The sequence below is a fragment of the Macrosteles quadrilineatus genome, unplaced genomic scaffold, assembly GCF_028750875.1.
Source record: "Macrosteles quadrilineatus isolate MER2022 unplaced genomic scaffold, UCM_ALF_1.0 Scaffold_5__1_contigs__length_97177068, whole genome shotgun sequence".
NCBI lineage: Eukaryota > Metazoa > Arthropoda > Insecta > Hemiptera > Cicadellidae > Macrosteles > Macrosteles quadrilineatus.
This window is the reverse complement of record NW_026542598.1, coordinates 41,052,677-41,072,229: the sequence shown is the minus strand read 5'-3', so window position 1 is coordinate 41,072,229 and position 19,553 is coordinate 41,052,677. Positions and strand designations below refer to the sequence as shown.

Sequence of the window (19,553 nt, the reverse complement as noted above, 5' to 3'; positions counted from 1 at the left end):
ATTATCAGCAAGTTTGGTTAAGTTATGACAATTTAATTTTATAATTTAAAAATAATAAAATTTAATATTCAGAAATTTATTAGGTATATAATAGTATAGATTATAAAATTTGACGCTATCTATCCGTAATCACGGTCAAAGATATAGAAGACAAGTATCCAAGTATCCAAGTAAGTAAGTAAGTATAATCTTATTTTATGAACAGAACTATGTTTTCGATTAGTAAACCTTCGTTCGATTATTTTCACTATCAGGAAGTTTGGTTGGGTTACGACAATTTAATTTTATAATTTAAAAATTATTAAATTGAATTTTCAGGCATTTATAATTTTATTTTATGAACAGAAAAGTCATCATCAGCAAGTTCGGTTGGTTTGGTTAGGTTATGACAGTTTAATTTTATCATTAAAAAATTATAAGATCAATTTGATAATTTTTCTTAATTTTATTAACCGACTTCCCCACTACCAACAAAAGGAGGAGGTTCTCAATTTGTCTGTGGCGATGTTTTTTTTTTCTATGTATGTTCACCAATTTCTCTGTGATTCTCTTACCGATCAGTGTGGTTCCACCACCAAAATAACCAGGAGAGTTTCTATTTGGTACCTTATATATTATGTTTAAGTATAATATTTGTTTCGGTGAAAAATTCTGAAAACCTTAAATATTCAACATTCATTTTGTTTACATTTGTGCACATTGTTTACATTTGTGCAGAGAAGGCAATAAATAATAATAACATTCCTACAGCTGTTAGTTGAAACCATTTAAAAGACAGACAATTTCTTCATGACACAGTTGCTTCATATTGATCAATAAACTATTTCTTGCCATGAAGCCTAAATTAATTACATTGAGAAAAATGCATTTTGTTTTGGTTACTATAAAAAATTTATTTTAACGTTTGACCTGATTTGTGTATACAGTAATTATGTTTTTAGTATTGAATATTCTGACTTACAAAAACATACATTTTTCAGTGAATAGCTGTATGATAATGACAAATAAAGGTGTATTGTGAAAACCACAGCATTCGTAAAACAGGTATAAATATAAATCAAATGCAATTATTCCTTACACGACCTAAGAAGTGTGACAGTGCATAATCGTCAATTGTCTTATTAAAAAGTGTTGAATATTTTAATTACTAAACATGCATTTGCAGATGTGGAATGTTAATTGATATTCTCTACCCAGTAACTATAACATATCAATACTATTTTATGCCTGCTTCGGAAAGTCCTAGAGGAAGATGATTTGCAATTTCAACTAGGCTATATCTTCAATCAATCAATTATTGAGATGGGGACGCCACCTAGGTGCGTATTTTAACCCAAATATGAGTGAAGGATGAGTGTAGAATGGTGTGTGATGACCTGTGTAGCTTTGTTACTGACTAAGATCAGCGGTTTCATTAGTCAGGATCATTTATTTAAAGCCCAATGATCAGGAACAGCTGGGTCCAGTTTCGAACCATCAAAAAGCTACTAACTTTTCTCAGGATCGAACCGGCGACCTTTTGATTACTAGGCGAGCACTATAACCACTCATCTTGAGCAAACAAAACCCCCTACATGACTTACACCACTTTTAGCTGAACCAATCTTTCATATAATATTTTCCAAAGGTACTATACGAAAGGTTCTATGGTGTTAACGACCAATTTTCCACTTTTGAGAGATTTTTTAGTGCTGGTAGCTAAGGAATAACTTTATTTTGTTCCAAAAGGCTTGAGACGTTACTGTATTTCTTTTTATAATGTAGAAGTACACCGATTGCAAAGAAACGATGATGTCTGACATTTCAATGTATCTAGAAAAGACAATTAGTTTTTCATTAGGCCTAATGTAATGGACAACTCTTTCTTTCTTAATATCTAAATATGTTTATTTTCATACCCATTGATTATGTAACCTGAACAGGTGACTCAAGCAGTTTTAAAATAATGATTGTTCTGTGGAACGTTTGATTGTTTCAAACAGTTTTGCTTATCAAAAAACCTCAAGTAATTAATACCGGTACATAAAAACTATACGGTCACTAAAAATCATGAAATAATTTATTTTTGTAAAAAAATACAACCGACTTCAAACGCTCTAAAAAGAATGAAATAATTTAAATAAAGTTAACTTTTGTATTAGGCAAGCTCACGTATTTCAAGTCGGCGCGGTTCAAACTGCAAATATGATTGAAATTAAATATTGTGTGTGTATTTTGAAAATCAATAAATTGTAGCTGGATAACATAAATATATAAAAAACATACTGAACTGTTTTGTTTATATATTAAAGGAAATATTTTCTTGTATTTTATGTTTACTTCAGAATAAATGCATTATGAAAATAACACACACAAATGTTCTATATGAATAGGAAAATAATTTAGTTTGATATTATGATAGGGAAAAGAAGCTAGTTTAGTATTAAAACGTTACATTTCCAAGTTAGAAACGTTTAAATGCGTTATAATCTTTTTAAAGATACCCGTTAATACCACTATAATGCCGATCTCTGATTTCGGTAATAAAATAACACTTAACGCATAACTATAAAAAGACATGCAGATTAACACCTTTAGTTATAGATAGTCACCTGCAATATGGACACCCTCTTTCAATTTTGTATCAAAAATCATCATAGAGCCGCGCCGAATTGAAATACGTGAGCTTGCCTAATACAAAAGTTAACTTTATTGAAATTATTTCATTCTTTTTAGAGCGTTTGAAGTCGGTTGTATTTTTTTACAAAAATAAATTATAATTAACTAGGCCTAATAGTGAAATAAAAATTGTTTTTTTAGTGTGGCCTTGGCCTTGGCTGTGCTCTCTACTACAGTGCTGTTCACGGAGGAATTTTGAACTAAACTATGTTGTCATCGTTATCTCATTTAAACCTCCCGTAAGTTAGACCCCTTTCATGTCATCTTCAATTTCTTTCAGTGTTTGTGTTTGTGTTGTTGAGTGTTGTATTGTGTTGAGTTTAGAGGTTATATTCCTTTAGCGCTTACTGTTCTTAAAAATAAAAGTAATTAATTCTTGATTAATTTCTCTTAGATTTAAGGTCTTAATATGTTAAAATTGCCCCTTTTATGTTTAGCGATCAGAGCAGTTTGGATTGTATGCATGAGGAGATGTGTACTAAGTTAGCCTACTGTAATGAACTCACTTGGCTTAAGCCTACCCTAGATGCAATCATAAAATTTGACTTCTCTCTGAGTTTTAAGTAAATTTAAACAAATAATTACTCTTCTGACCTAAATCATTTTGTATGTATGATGCCCGGATCAAGTAAGAAATGTTGTGTACCCTCATGTTTAGCCAGTTATCAAACACTGAAAAAATTTGGAGTAAATTTGAGTTTTTTTGCTTTCCCAAAAGACAAGTCATTAAGAAATAAATGGCTCCTAAAGTGCAACAGAAGACCTAGTGAAGTTTCTCTGAATGATTCTGTTTGTAGTCGGCATTTTCATTTAAGTGACTACAGAGATGGTATGGCATCAAAAATTGCCAATGTTAAACCAAAAAGATTGAAACCAGACGCTGTTCCTTCTCGCTTTCTCAAAGTTGCACAGAAGGATCCTACAAATCTTAGCCATCATGAATATCATAAGTTTCTTGCACAAGAAATTTTAAGTGAAGAAAAGGAAGCTTCAAAATCAAGCGACCCACCTATTTATTTGGATTTTTTGACAAGTGGATCTGATAACGTTGGAAATCAATCAAAAAGTTCAAGTTCATTCACAGGGACAGAAAAGGTCCACCATACTGAAAATCCAAACTCAGACACACTAGATTGCTTTGAAGACTGTACCCTCTCTGAAGCCAAAGAGGTAGGCCTAACTTTTATTAAACCTGTAACTTAATTTGTATAGGGTAGGTAACTTAAGTTTACTGGAACAATTTAATTTCTTTTGCAACTAACGTAGGCCTCTTTAAGTACTCTCTAATACTAAAACTTTGTAAATTTTATAGGTTTACTGAAGGATAATTTTTTATTTTGTGTTTATCTAAGTTTACACCCAAGCTGGTTTTTTTTATCGTTTTAAGGTAGGCCTACCGTAGTCCATGTTAACAGTGTAAATCCTAGCTTATGCACAGTAATATAGATCGTTATTTTAGATAACATCAATAATTGATAGCCTAATTAGTTTCAGGGTCCAAAATCAATTTAACTTGGAATCAAGCCAGGGACCCTAAGATTTGACATTTAAGCGCTATGTTTTTATGAAACACTACTTACTCAAAATTCAAGTACCCTTGGACACTATTTAAAGCCAAATTAAGCTTATACCCATACTTTAGTATTCCTATTTTCTTTACTTCATTGCCAATCAGCTGATAACTATGCATTGTTGCACGCTAATCTGTTAAGTGTTTATTTATTTATTCATCTCCCAGTGGGAATTTATTGTCAATTAGACTCAAAGTTCAAAGGCGTGTAGCCCTGTGGTGCTCACTGATGCCTGCACATATAAACTTAGGCCGGCCACACACAAAACCGGGCGGGGCATGGCATGACGAGACGCGTGTCTTGCCCTGTCCCGCTGCTGTCGCACGTCAAGTAAAAAGTTTAGCCCCAATAAAATGTGTAATCTTTGGCCGTATAAATTGTAACAGTCATATTCATATAAGCTTTGCAAATTGTATTAGTTGTAAAATAATCCATATCAAAATTAGCCTGTGAGGGAATAAATCACATGACCGCGGATGCGCAGAAAGTTCTGCCCGGCAGCGACTTGCCTCAGAGCATAATTTCGAATTTTGCCCTGCGAATTTTGCTTGACGTGCCCTGCCTCGCCCAGTCCTTTGTGTGGCGCTTCATAAACGCCCTTGCGATTCCCGTCGCACAAGACGTCCCGGGGCAAAATGCCCTGTCGCGCCCCGCCCTGTCCGGTTCTGTGTGTGGCTGGCCTTAAAGTGAGTTTTATTGTAGCCTATCTCAGACTGCAAACAGTGGAAACTAATATCCCAGGCATAAAGTATAGTTTGAACTTTAAAGCATTAATTTTAAACTTAACTTTTAACTTTTTAAGTAATTACTTTGCCTTACAAAAGGTCATGTTTTCATCAACAATTTTAACAGCTAAATCTGTCCCTGGAATAATGTTTTTTCCTTCTATTAAAAATAGGCCTACCTTTACAAATGAGGGGTTGCATTCAAAAATTTACGATTATGTTCAAAAATATTCTATTCTGGGTTAATAGGCATACTTTGTAGTTTGTCATATCTCTGTAAAAGTTAATTTTATTACCCTAGTACATCTACATTGTGTGTTGCAAAATATGGGCTATATTAGGCCTACCACTGTCCACTGTACATACTCACTGGAGCTATAAAATTAATTTGAAAGGTAACAGTTGTAGGAACCAAAAACATGAAAGAGATTTAATAGGTCAAAATTAAAAACAACACAAAACTGTGTAAGCCGATCTTCAATTCCAAATACCGTGTTCTAAATCTCTCCTTGGGTAGATCTAAATGTCAGTTATAAGTTTAAGAATTAATGATGCTTTGCTGACTTGGTAAAGTTTATCTTAACAAGGATCTGAATTTTTGTGCTTTTTTCATCAACTAATCCCTAATCTCATTCATTGTTTTAGAAACTGACGGTACAGCCAGTTGTAAACCCCATAGAGACTACTAACCATGACAAGGTTACTGTTACAAATAATGCAGGAAACGACAACTTCATTGGACGATGCTATGTTTGTGATAAAGCGATTCGCCAATGTGACTTGGATAAATTTTCAAGAGAAGATTTTACAAGGGTTGTTCAGAAAATACTTGAAGGTAACAATATCTTGTTGTGCTTCTTTACTAGGCATCAAAATCAAAATACAATATTTTTACAAGTCGGTGTGATCTGTGAAACAGTATTGATTATTTTTAGATATTGGTGATGGTGGGGTCAGGGTCAGGCTCATTATTGATCCTCTTCCCTGCTAGATCGGTAACCGATGTTTGTTTTTAGGTTTGGGAGCTTTATTTCAGCGTTTGCATCTTTTTAATATTTGATTGCTTTTAAGATCAGATCACACACTTCTCCTTGTGTAATGCTATCTTTTCCCAATGCCATCATAATATCTACCACAAATGATCCCAACTTCATTATCAAAATAAAAAAGTCAAGTATTGTTGGTTTGCTTTGAGGATGGCCAATCTTACAAAATGAATGTAGGCCTAGGCCCTACATCACTAGTACTACAAAACTTTTTGGTACGGTAACTTAAAATTTTCTCATTTTTTTTTGTTCCACCTGCCCAGTAAACTATTTATTTTATTCAAATACACTTAGAAATTCCTTAACCCTAGGAGTGGCGAGACCGATTTTCAGTATGTGCTTTGTGGAGTGGCACGCTCATTTTGATGAATTTGTTAGGGAGTTCTTCAAAAATCTGTATAAAATTAGTATGTAGAGATAAACTATTGAACCGTATATTCATTTTGTTCGTAATAGTCAGTAGAATTCAAAAATGGTGTAATACAAACCAATTTTAGAAAGGTAGATTTTTAGAAAAAAGTAAAAAAAAAGAAAATTTATAAATTTTAATAAATTTTATTTCAAAAGCAAACACGTGTCACATGTTACGTAATTTTTTATTGCACAATTCAAAATATGCATTTTGTTTAGAATTTATTCCTCTACATAGACATATCATAATATACACAAAAGAATTATTTTTATAGATTTACTAGCAATAATACAGAAAAATTGGAAAACGTCAATTTCTTCAACTACACGTTGATAGATCCACAAATGCCCTCTACTAATAAATCAATATGATAAAACCATACATTTTTTGAAGCCAATAATATCATTCTATATAAGAATAACTAAATAAGATAAGTAATAGAATATTTGGTTTTCACAAAAGCAAAAATGTAAACAAAACAACTGATCAGCTGTTATAGCCCACAAAACTTCACTAACTTTTTATCCTATTTTGGATCACACATGTATAAATATTTATGCAAAATAATGCATAAATATTTCGCCTAATACAAAATAAAAACATAAAACGAACATTACACTGTAAAATTAGTGATAAAACCCACACTTCGTCTTTGTTATCGGACAAAAACTCACGACGACGCCGCCATTTTAGGTTAGACGATGACAAGTGTTCTGTTCCTTTAGCTTTGAAAAATCAAAAGCTTCTATTTGTGTGACCAGCCTAACAACATTGAATTCTACTGTCCTTCGTCTACAAGAGCGTATATAAAACAACGTTTTTGTACTTTTCACATTGTATAGCCTATATATGCGATTTAGAAATCGACATTTTATGTCGATTCGCCACATGAACAATACGTAAAAATAGGCTATTTACAAAAATTGTTCATCAGCTGTTGGAATGTATTATGACGTTATACTTTATACAGAATAAAAGATTTCTTCATGCTTGTCACAGTGGTACCACTTGCTTTTGTCACAGACATAAATTACGTCTGCTATTTAGTTTTGAAATGACTCATCATTGACGACTGCGCAACAAAACATGGCGTTCGCGAGTTCGCGCGTATTTTTCGTTTAAATGTAACTCATTATAAGATCGATGTATTTATGTTATAAGGTTTATTCTTATAATAAAATGAAACTTCGGAATCTTATCTTTCCATTGGTATAAGAGTTATGTCATTTCACCGACTTTAAATGTGCTTAACATGCAACTGAAAAAAACGTTACATAAATCGACATATTCTGTCGCCCGCCACTCCAGCGGCACATTTTGAAATCGACATTTTCTGTCGATCTGCCACTCCTAGGGTTAAAGCTGTCCCTATTTTAGCATGAAACAATAATGGAATGCATTCTAAGCAAACAGGTTTAAGCCGGTAGCCTAAAATAGAATAAATTGAACTGATAAATGTTAGTGGCGGCACCTGGGTACAAGATTGTAGTCTGCCGTCTGCCGTGTTGGGATCAGCGAGCACATTTAATACAATAGAGAAGACAGACGGATATTATCCTATGCATTTACAGTGAAGCAAAATTCGCCATATTGGCCCGACACCCAGCCCGAAATCTTCGAGCCGGGCGCTCACTCCACAGTGAAATGGCGCGACAAATACACTGTCATTACCCACAGTTAATGTTGAAGGATATCGATGAAATTTGGCATGATTTTAGCAAATTTTCTAATGATAACGATGGTATAAATTTTACATTGATAATAGTTGTATTTATCTTTGTATGAATTTTTTATTACACACATTTCATTCTGATTTTTAAAACGTGACATAAAAAAGTTGTTATTTTTTGGTCAGAGACATTTTGTCAGCGGGAAAGTTGTAGAGGAATAAAAAAATTTAATTTGTTATTCCAAACTTTTTTCTATCGTGACTGGTTTTTTCAAAATTCCAGGTAGAAGCAAGGCGGCAAAACGGTCTTATATCCCCGTGCCGCCGCCGTAATCCGCTGCTGCCCGGCCAGAACATTTGTTTGTTTGTTGTGTTTCATTTACCAATAACATATAAAATGTTGCCGTCTCTATATGTATAAGTGTTGTAGAGTACTTAAGTTTCATTCTCAATCAAGACTTTATATTTTTATAAAGGATAAATAGTTACTAGTTTGATACGTTGATTTTCATAATGAGAAATAGGGTTGATAATGCAGAACTGACAGGGTATGGCAACGAATTAAAACTATTTTACAGCATTCTGTTATTCTGTAGGTGATTTTGGGTATAAAATAACGTAGTCAAAGTACTTAAACAATATATTTATTGGCCTAAAAAAATAACAGTTTTATTCAAATGTTGTCTCACTTTACTTTTATGAAGGCTTTCATTTCTTAGCTTACAATAATAGTTTAATCTTGTCGAAAAATACTTGTTAGCGATTAATTTTATAACCAAACAAAAATGATTACTATCCAGTTCAATTTCCGATAAATGTAAGTTTCCAGGAAATAAATGTATTCCTATACACTTGCTTAGTATATAATTTGTCATTTTACTAATCATGTTTTTATCAGCTAGACAATTCTGATACTTTAATACTTTACTTTAATACTTTCTTATGAAATGATCATTATTAAAAACTTCAAACTTACTCTTTTAATAACTTTCACAAATTTTGCATATTTTGATAACACTATCGGACGGTTGTACTAACCCTCCCCTATCCTTACTTACAATTAAACTTTAAAAAATATTGTTCTTGTCCTTTCTTAAACATTGGACACAATCTTCACACCATAATTTAGAAGATATTGACCTAACAACAAAACCAGCAATATATCTACAATATTAAATTCTATGTGATGTAGCGTAGGAAGGCAGGCGTGGGGGTGGCTGGTGGTGGTACTGAGGGCAGGGGGTGCGGGGAAGTCTGACGCTCGGACTAGGACAGCGCCGCCATGTTGGCCCGACACCTCCGGCCGCTCAGCCGGCTTCACTGCGCGCTCCAAGTAGCCTCTCTATTGTATTATGTGCTTGCTGGTTGGGATGAAACAACAACTCACTAAAGCTTTTAGAAGCATAACTTAATGAGCCCTTCTTGCTCAGAGAACAATTATCACAGTACATTTGTCCAAAGAAACCTATCTTTATATAACCTTACAAGTGGCAATCAAGTACGACTGTGATAATGCATGCTTTGAGGAACCGTAAGAATATATATGATTGCAATTACCATTAAAAAAGTACAATAAAAGGTACCTATGTTACAATGAGTTATAATGCTTTCTGAGAAAGGGTTTTTAATCTCCATAAGGGATAAAGGAGTTCGTTGTCTCATAATTCACTAACCAGACTTGTTGTTTCTCCAGGTATTTCCACAGAGTACGTGGTTGTGATGACCCAGGATGACGGCCTGTGTGGGGCTTGTCGTAATGTAGTCTCTCGTATATCCAAGTTGGAGGCAGAGCTACGAACCGCTACTGTAGGTTTGCGAGCTTTACTGCGCCTCAACTATTCACTCCCACCTCCAGCACCGGTGAGTTCTGTGATCAGGGCTTCTGTCTACTTAAATAATCATTCGTATTACTGTATTTAGTTTTAGGATTCGTTATAAAATTTCTTCTGTAAACAATTCGGATAATGCGCAGGACTTCGACCTGTGAGGGACTTTGGTCCAATAGGTCCTGACTTAAAATCCCACCGAATCACTATTGGATTTTATTCAATTGATAATGCCGCAACCCTGAGGTCTAACTTAATGTAACGTGAAAAACTATACCAAGCTAGAGCCTGGAAAATAACACATAAGGCCAATGTTAAATTTTCAAACGAGTTGTGTAGCGAAATATGACTATTCCTGAGGTAGTGGCTGCCACCAATCACGTTTTTAGGGCTCAAAGTACCTAATTCCAAAAAGTCAAAATCCTTCTGCTTTATTTCGAGATATATATTACAGACAGATATACAAACAGACATAGCTCGTATAATAATATAGGATAGGATTTTCATATACATTTTAGTTAGTAAGGTAAGCCTGCTGTTAAACCTATCCATTGCAAAATCCTTTTTACGAATTATTTTGAGTAAACTAAATATATACCCAATGTTTTGGGTTTATAATGTATATTCACTTTATAAACCTGATCAAATTGTAAGTTTGTATATAGCATACAGATTTGTCAGGTTTTAAAAGCAAAAGCCTACAATATTTGCATAGACATACTTATAGTTCTTGCATTCACATTGTTTATTATACTTAGTTTTTTGCAGCAGGATTCAATTACTTTTTTTCTAATGCCAGATCTCTGAACTAAAACCACAACTACTTTTACTTTTACTTTTAGGCCATTCATCGCTTGCTAAACATTGTTTTGTTTTTGCAGGAAAATAATGAAAAGTCTCACTCACAATTTAGAACTGAAAAGCCAGATAAGACTCTAGCTAGAAGTAAAAATTCAATACAGACAGCTGATGTGGAACAGAGAAGTAAAATAACACAGACCGGAGTTATGCTGAAGAATAAAAAAACGCAGACGAATGAGAAGTATTTTGTTGAGGAATCAGACTTAAAATTTGTTAGCTCTATAGACCAAGTTGAATATATGGAAGCAGGAGACTTGCAAATTCAGGTTGTAGAAGGAACTGAAGAGACACTTGAACCTTTTCCTGTTGTTAAAGAAGCAGACTGCATATACAAAGTTACCAATTCCGCAGCAGACTCTGAAACACCGAATGAAGATGGTTTCACAGAGGAAATTGTGATTGATTCCGAAGACGACCAACCAAGTGAAATTCCAGCTGCCATTCAACCTGTAAAGCCGAGACCAGTGAACAGAAAATACTTAGGGATATTAAAATGTTCAAAATGTAATTTCAAAACTAAATCGTCAAAAATAATGAAAGCGCACATGTTAAGTTTTATTTACAAAGAAGGATTTTACTGTTACATTTGTGAATTTGCTTACCACAATATGGATCACTTTAAAAAACATGCCAAAAACCATTCTGAAACCAGCCAAGATAGACGGTGCATCTTTTGCGATGCGACGATTCATGACAAACTCCACATGAAGTACCACATAGAAGCTAGGCACAAGCCCAACCCATTCCACCATCCGTGTTCGAAATGCAATCAAGTGTTTTCGTTCGCCTCTCTGATGAGGAGGCATATGAGACTTAAACACAAGATGTTGAAACGGTACACTTGCGACACTTGTGGGAGTGTGTTTGGCGACAAAATAAAGTACGATAATCACGTAGAATACTACCATCGGCCCTCTCTCGCCTGCAAGTTTTGTTCAAAAGAGTACCCGACTATTAAACAGTTAGTTCTGCATGAAAATTCACTGCACAGATTCGACAGGACCGAGCACTACCAGTGCAGCTTTTGCCCGAGGAAGTTTGTGAGGCAAGAACTGCTGTTGCAGCATGAGACTCATCACACAGAGCATTACGACCACAGGTAAAATATGAGTGATTATTTTATGTTAGATGTGTAAGGGTCATGGCGAAGATGACTTAAGTATGAGTGTTGAATGGATCAGATGGTAGTTCATTTTTAAATTTTATTTCAAACAACACACATTAATGGGAGTTACTGAATTCTATCAAATAAGTATTTGCAATGTTATTTTCTGATTTTAAAATTGATTTTCTTCTTGATCATCTCATGTTTTGCAATATAACGGTAACATGCCAGTTTGAAATCAGTGGAAAATCCTTTTATCATAACAATTCTTAAATTATTTCTTATTGAACTAACCAGGGCCGGATCTAGGAACCGCGAAACCCCGCAATGCAGGGGGGCCCAAGCCCTTAGGGGGCCCAAAGAGCTCTATAATTTAAAATTATTTTAATGCATATAAACATAATTGAATAGGACGGTAAGTTTAGTTTTGACAGACAAATATTGTCAATATCAAAGCTAAAGTTACAATTATTGAGTAAATTTAGACCTACTGATTTTACTCGTCAACAACTCGGGACCTCGCCGTAGACAGTTTAATCTGTGGTTTACTGTCACTTTCAGTCAGTCCAGTCTGTATGCTCAGCTCAGTCCAGTCAGCTCGTCAGCTGCAGTGCACGCTTCACAGATCCACTACAGTCCGATCGACGTGGACGTAGTGTCAACTTAGTCAACTATCAGTTGAGCTGAGCAATAAGTCTGTAGTACAGGCGGGACTTATAATAACCTCTGTAGCGTTATCTAACGACCTCAGGGCCAGAGAGAGCCGTCACGGGCCTCTGAGCTGAGTGATCTCCGGCCCCCTATTTTCCCGATTTAGTGTCTAGCCGCCTCCGTGCCGTTTTGTTAAACATTTAACAATATATCTAAAACGCATAATAGTTTGATTAATTCTCTTGCTCCTAGTTGCAACTTTATTCCACTCAAAAATTAATATGTGAACTGAAAAACCATGCTAAAATCTTTGATTTTAGCAGATTACATGTACAGAAAATATTTCACAATTCACATTTGACCAGGCTGGGCCCCCTTCAGAGCCCAGGCAGGGCCCCGGGGCTTTGGCCCCTCTGCCCCACCCTCTGGAACCATGATTTGTATGTAGGCCTACCTATCTTGAAAATATACGAGTAGTGTAAAAAGAAACTAAGTTTAAATTGAGTCGTTTGTTTATTATTATACATTATTATTTATTCTTGAAATTGTTTATGTAAAACCTTTTACTTTTTTTGTACAATATGTATTTTATAATTTGTAAACCTATTTGAAAGGCTAAGAAATCCTATTGACATAAGAATAAAAAAGCTTTATTTGAAGTTTGCTGTTTTTTTTTTAGTACATAATTTTACAAAATTCCGCATTTTAACGAAAATGTTTTTTTACAAACAGGATCAATATTTTATCTTTAAAATAGCGTTAAAATTCAGTTTCAGCTACATACATTTTAAACATTCCCCCCCCCCCCCTCCCGCAAATAAGGCCTCCCTGCTATTGATGCCAGCTCTAAGGGCCCTTGGAGGATTTTTGCAGGGGGGCCCATATTTTGTAGATCCGGCCCTGGAACTAACTATATCTATTGTACGGGTTGGTCTCTGCCTTTTTCACCAATTTTGCCTACATTTTATCATATTATTATACACATATCAAATATTTATGTAGAAATATCTGCTCTTATCGTGTCTAATAAAATCCAAAAATAGAAACCTTGCCTAAAATGGTACCCATCTTCACAAATTATTTGCACCTGCCTATATTACGAACTTTGGCGCACTGGGTTGGTAACATTATTGAAAATAACACGACATTTTGGCTGTAAAATATGGTACACAGAGAAAATACTATTTAAGCAGCTACTGTCATGACAGAAAGGTCATATTCCTTTTAAACTAGATCACATAATCCTTTATAAGATACGTTGATTAACAATATGTAAACGTCAATATATACGTAACAGCTTTGACTATTAATACAATAGTCAATGGTAACAGCCAATTTACAGTATTTTTGATTTTTGGAAACGTCCCATTGCTATGTCATTTGCATTATTTGTTGACAATGAAGCCGCAAGACCATATGAACTAGGAGGCCCCTAACAATTCAAGAATAAAAGCCAACTTCACTTCAAGTATTCCACTACACCTAACATTCCGTTGAGAGATTATACTGACAACTTTATGTTATTGATAAGGCTGAGACAACTAACTGACATCCCCCATGTCAAGGAATTCCAGCTTTAACAGCAACCCCACAATCAATTTCTCAAAACTTTGCTAGAGGGTTCATTCGTTGGCACAGAAGTACAATATGAACTGAAGCGGCGTGACAAAGGAAAAATCAAACTTACACTGTAACGGATATACCTCCCTTTGAAGTTAGAATATGTCTTCCCAAAAAATGTTTTCTTTTGAAATAAAATCATATTACACTGATGAAATCACGGAAGTGTTAAACTACAAAAGATCCACCAATACGATTTTAATACTATTTAAAGGTTCTTACAAAGGAAGAGATACCATATAACATACTAATAATAACTCCGATGACGTACGGTATGGTGAATATTTTATTCATTGAATGATCAACCAAATTTGGCAACTAACGCAATTAATATCATTATTGTTTTTACACTTATTACTCTTTGAACAATGCTAAATGCTCAAAATATGTATATTTTACCCAAGATACAAGATACATAAAAGTCTATATAGCTATATAAAAGTCAATACAAATTGTTATTTTTTAAGAATAAAAAATAGCTGATCAGAGTTCTTGCAGTGATGATTTATTCAAGTTCTTGCCAAGACAAATACTCATTCAGACTATAAAATGGTCTATGTAACAGCCAGCACCAATTTATCGCAGTTAGATGAATTAACGTAAGCCTTGAAAGTAACCGTCGATTCCGACAGGTTTCACCTAGTACAAAATTATTAGCATAAATATGTATAAATCACATTAAATAGGTTACAGTTCCGACACCTAATTTTTTTACAAATCTAGCTCTACTTTTACTAATCGTTTAATTGTTTCTATGACAAGCGGTTTCCTGATCTTAAAATTTGAAGGTCTTAAGCTGTCCAGTGTAAGCCTTCCACATGCCTGAGTTGGTTGTTGACTTCAACCATTCCGGTTTGCCAGCAGACTCAATTATGAATGAGTGCATTCTGTATTTGCTATAAGAAGTAGGCAGTCGGCCTACTTAGATAGATCAAGCCTACATAATAATCATGGTCCAGTGTGCAATTTGTAGGCCAATGTATGTCAGGTTTTTGTTAATTTATTCTCAGCGGTTTGTTTTGTAGGTGTGGAGTTTGTGGCTATGGATTCAACGAGGAGGAAGCTAAGGAGAGGCACGAAAGGTTTTGTCTGATGGGCCCCAGATCTCGAATCTTGGTTTCCCGCAAGTCAGCTCTCAACAGACAGCAATCCTTTGTAAAGCGAAGGAAGTTTACCCGAGATCCATTCGGAGGGCACCAAAGTCTAGTGTGCGATGTGTGCGGGAAAATCATCCATACTCGGGCAAACTATAAAATTCACAGGGAATTGCACAATTCACCTTCTGGTTTCCAGTGCCACGTTTGTGGAAAGAAGTTCCGATATAAAGATAACATGCGAGTACACATCAAGAACTTGCATAAAGATACAGACAATATTGATGAGGATGATCCTCAATAATGGTTTAGTGTACTGCATTTAATGTCAGTTTTAACGTTTATTTCCTTTTAATACCTATTTGTAATTAAAAATTTTTATGTGATGATTCAGTTGTAGTATAAGATATAGCGGTCTAAAGTTAAACTACTGGTACCCTAATTGTGTTTTAAATGTTTTTAACTGTTTTTGATAGGCTGGATGCAATTTTGGCTTCCATGTTCCTTTCTGTAAGTGTACAGAGTAACTTTAAGTGCTTAAAAGCACTAAAAACTACCTAAATTAACTAGGAGTTAAATTACTTTTGTTGTTTCTGCATTAAACTTGCTTGAGGAACTTTTTTTTAGTTTTTCATTTTGATCAATTATTGATTGTCCCTTATTAATATCATTTTATTGCCAATTAAGATGGAGACACAGTTTAATAAAATTAACCCACAGTGAAGTGAGGTATGGAGTAAAGATTTAATGGTGCCTGTAAGTGGTGTCTGAGCAAGGGCCAACACTGTCGCTTCTCCTATATCTCCTAGGGTGTATGTACACACACAAAATACTGAAGCTTTAAGCGCACAGTCGTCCCATAAGCAAGTTTTTTTCTGTACCTTACTTCTCTGTTTAACCTAAATATGAGTGGAGGAGGGGTGTAGAAAAGAGTGAAATGTAGGCGAGAAATGTAGTCTTTCAGCTGTCCAGGCTTACAACCATATAAACAAACTTTGTCAGCATGTCAAAAGAAAAAATACCCCCGCCGCAGCAAACCTGCAGACTTAAGCGAATTTCCATTAACCTGATTGGATTTACACTAAAATGCCTTCATAAAAATAGCACATTTATTTCCTATTTAAATAGAATTAGTTTAACGAGTACTTAGGTTTGCTGCAACAGGGAGGGTAAAAAAGATTTTTTTCTAAAATGATAATAGTTTAGTAAGAAATAAAAGTATTTTCCAAAATCAATCAAAATATGTTCATAAACAAGCAAACTACAACAGTTGACTTATTCTCCTTAAGAATAACATGGGAATTTTAAAATTACAATTTTTTTTTAATTTTCTGCGTAGCAATTAGGCGCATAATAACGCTTCAATATACTAAATTATTTGTTTTTTTAAGCTCTACAAAATGGTTTAAAAAGAAATTGTGAAATTTTGTGTTTTTAGGGTCAAAAACGGGAAAACCCTATTTTTACCCCTTAAAACCCCCCATAAACCCCCGTTCCCATAGTCCGATCATGCTGGTTCGCGAACTCATTCAAGTTTATCCCGCCTTACACCTTCAAACCAAATTTTATCAAAATCGGACAAAAATTACTCAAGTTATCGTGCGGATGGACACATATATATACATCTCTATATATAGATATATAAAAATTTGAACGAATGGTGTTTTTGGCCTCTGGGGACATCAAAATGAAAAAGTAAATCGGTCCCGGGCTTAGGTCTTACCATGAGACCTACGGTAATAGCTACTTCCCTATAGGGAAATTCGCTAAAAATAATATGTGTCCTCGGTCAATCTGTCTGTATGTGATTTGGACCAAAAACATCCATAACTCCTTAACTGCTTGAGCTACAGCGTCGAAATCCTGTAAAATTGTTTATCTTATTGACCACTATTTTTGTGAAAAACTTGAATAAAAACTCTTAAACCGTTTAAAAATGGCGGCTTTCTAAAAATATTTTTGCAAAATTCCATAAAAACCGTTAATATTACAAAATATTTGCAGGACATGTAAAATCTAGTAAATTTCATTCAGATTACAATGATATCTTATAAGCTTTTGGACAAAAAATAAATAAGAAATTAATTTTTTTCTCAAATTTTTAATTTTTTAATACATTTTTTTCTTGTAACAGTACAATTTGGGTGTAAATGTATAAGATATTGTCGGAAAACTCAATTTATTACTGTATATCCATAAAATTTATAAAAATTAATTACAGGTAGGTATAATGCTAATCAAGAATTTGTTAACATATTTTACTATCTTGTATTCCTACTAATTTTGTTGTCCTCTAATATTTTCATTTTCAATTATTGTTTCTTTTTACTGGAAGCAAGTTCACATTAAACCAATCTTGCCCATAAAAAGGGCTTAGTGCAAGCATACAAGTGGCTTTATTATTTAAATCTGTATTTGAATTTCATGTTCTCTGTTACGGTGGTTTTGTTCCAGGAGCTGAATTGAAGTTTTGTTTCCTTACTCGCCTTAGTGGTGCGGTACAGTTATGCTTGTGAAATTGAGTTTTGCTAAAAATTTAAATTGAGTACCAGTAGTTTATTTAACAAATTTCCAATTCCATTACTGTGTACTCTATAACTTATCTTAGTTATTGAAATAATACATTGGAGTATTGGAGAAATTGTAGAGTGATTTCAACCTCACTTTTTCTTAATAAACTTGAACAATTAAGGAACTAAAAGTTATCTCTTGCAAGTTGCTCTAAATTTAATTATTGAACTACTGTTACCTTTAACCTTATTTATTTATTTATCTATGCAGATGTGTTTGGACGCAAAAACAAAGGCTAAAGATAACAATAGTTCAGTAATTAGTTCTTGCAATTGGGAAAATACATTGCTCTAAATTGTTTACAAATGCACTTATATCCTTGGCCCTGTCCTTAATGTGGCCTCTGATAATCTTACTGAAGGAATAGTTGATTGTTTTTACCTAACATATTTGACTTCATTTTTTTAAAATAATGGGAATTAAATGGAGTGTATCGGTAGTTAAAAGTTGCATGAATTAAAATGAAATAAAAACTTTTACGCTTAAAATACGTAGGCCTATGCATTTGCGGTCAAGTAATTTTTAAACAGTTTACTTGGGGATAAATTCAATTAACTGTAGGGGAGGACCCATGCTGCTTCACAGCGTTGAATCATTCATATCATATCCGAGAAATAATTAAATTTATGATTTTTGATTGAGTAATACAATATCTTGATCTTAACTGATTCAAACAGTCATAGCTCAAATTAAAACCTATAATTTACCGATTATTTTGAGTCAAAAACATAAACTATACTGGAGCTAATGATTTTTAATCATAAAAATTTTTTATAAAAAATGATTTTTAATTTAGTTGTTCTCTTTGCGTTTGATTGAAACTCGTCTGATTTGATTAACTAATAGCAAATGAAAGCCGGCAATCCACCGAAGGTTCTTTTCTTAGACGGATATATATATACTAGGTGAAACCCGTCGAGATCGACGGATTACTTTCAAGACTTACGCTAATTCATCAACGGAAAGTTAGGTGTAGTGGAATATACTTGAAGTGAAGTTGACTTTTATTCTTGGACTGTTAGGGATCTCCTTGTTTGTATGGTTGTGCTCCTTTGTTGGCAACAAATAATGCAAATGACATAGCAATGCGGCATTTCCAAAAAGCAAAAAATACTGTAAATTGGCAGTTACGTAAATATTGACGTTTACATGCATTGTTATACAACGTATCTTATAAAGGATGATGTGATCTAGTTTAAAAGGAATATGACCTTTCTGTCATGACAGTAGCTGGTTAAATAGTATTTACCCTTTGTGCCTTTTTTACAGCCAAACTGTCGTGTTATTTTCAATCATGTTAACAACCCAGTAGGCCACAATCCGTAATATAGGCCACTGCAAATAATTTGTCAAGATAGGTACCATTTTAGGCAAGGTTTCTGTCATTGGATGTTATTAGACATGATAAGAGCACAATACTACTTCTTCGGCAAATAAATAATCTGCTGAAGAAATATAAGCCGAATTATAAATGTTACAATGCGAGTTCGAGTATTTTGTAACGATATGGGTAAGTTACATAGTATTTTTTAGGCTGCTGCTCAGTGCACTTTGAGAATATATTTTTTAGAGATAAATTAAATGGTTTTTGTTGCTGAGTAGCGCTAGTAAACATGCACAACCCATTTTGTTATTCTAATAACATTCAAAGGCTCTCTAACAGTTCAAATTCTTATTTGTATACATAGGCTATCAATCTATATTATGTGTTCACTATGCTGAATGAATATATCGAAGTAACCTC

The 19,553-nt window shown here is 34.0% G+C and overlaps 1 protein-coding gene across 1 annotated transcript; it reads left to right on the top strand.

Annotated features, from left to right (window-relative positions):
- The first annotated feature begins 3,010 nt into the window (after positions 1–3,010).
- LOC128995373 (zinc finger protein 184-like) lies at positions 3,011–15,892 on the top strand. Its single transcript, XM_054420380.1, has 5 exons — positions 3,011–3,828; positions 5,600–5,789; positions 9,775–9,941; positions 10,789–11,867; positions 15,170–15,892. The coding sequence occupies exons 1-5, from the start codon at positions 3,271–3,273 to the stop codon at positions 15,540–15,542; spliced, it is 2,367 nt and encodes a 788-aa protein (XP_054276355.1). The 5' UTR covers positions 3,011–3,270; the 3' UTR covers positions 15,543–15,892.
- The last annotated feature ends 3,661 nt before the right edge of the window (positions 15,893–19,553 follow it).

Coding starts and splice junctions, on each gene's coding strand:
- LOC128995373 (XM_054420380.1), top strand. CDS start 3,271: ATGATGCCCGGATCAAGTAAGAAATGTTGTGTACCCTCATGTTTAGCC. Junction 3,829..5,599: donor CCCTCTCTGAAGCCAAAGAG/GTAGGCCTAACT, acceptor TCATTGTTTTAG/AAACTGACGGTACAGCCAGT. Junction 11,868..15,169: donor ACAGAGCATTACGACCACAG/GTAAAATATGAG, acceptor TTTGTTTTGTAG/GTGTGGAGTTTGTGGCTATG.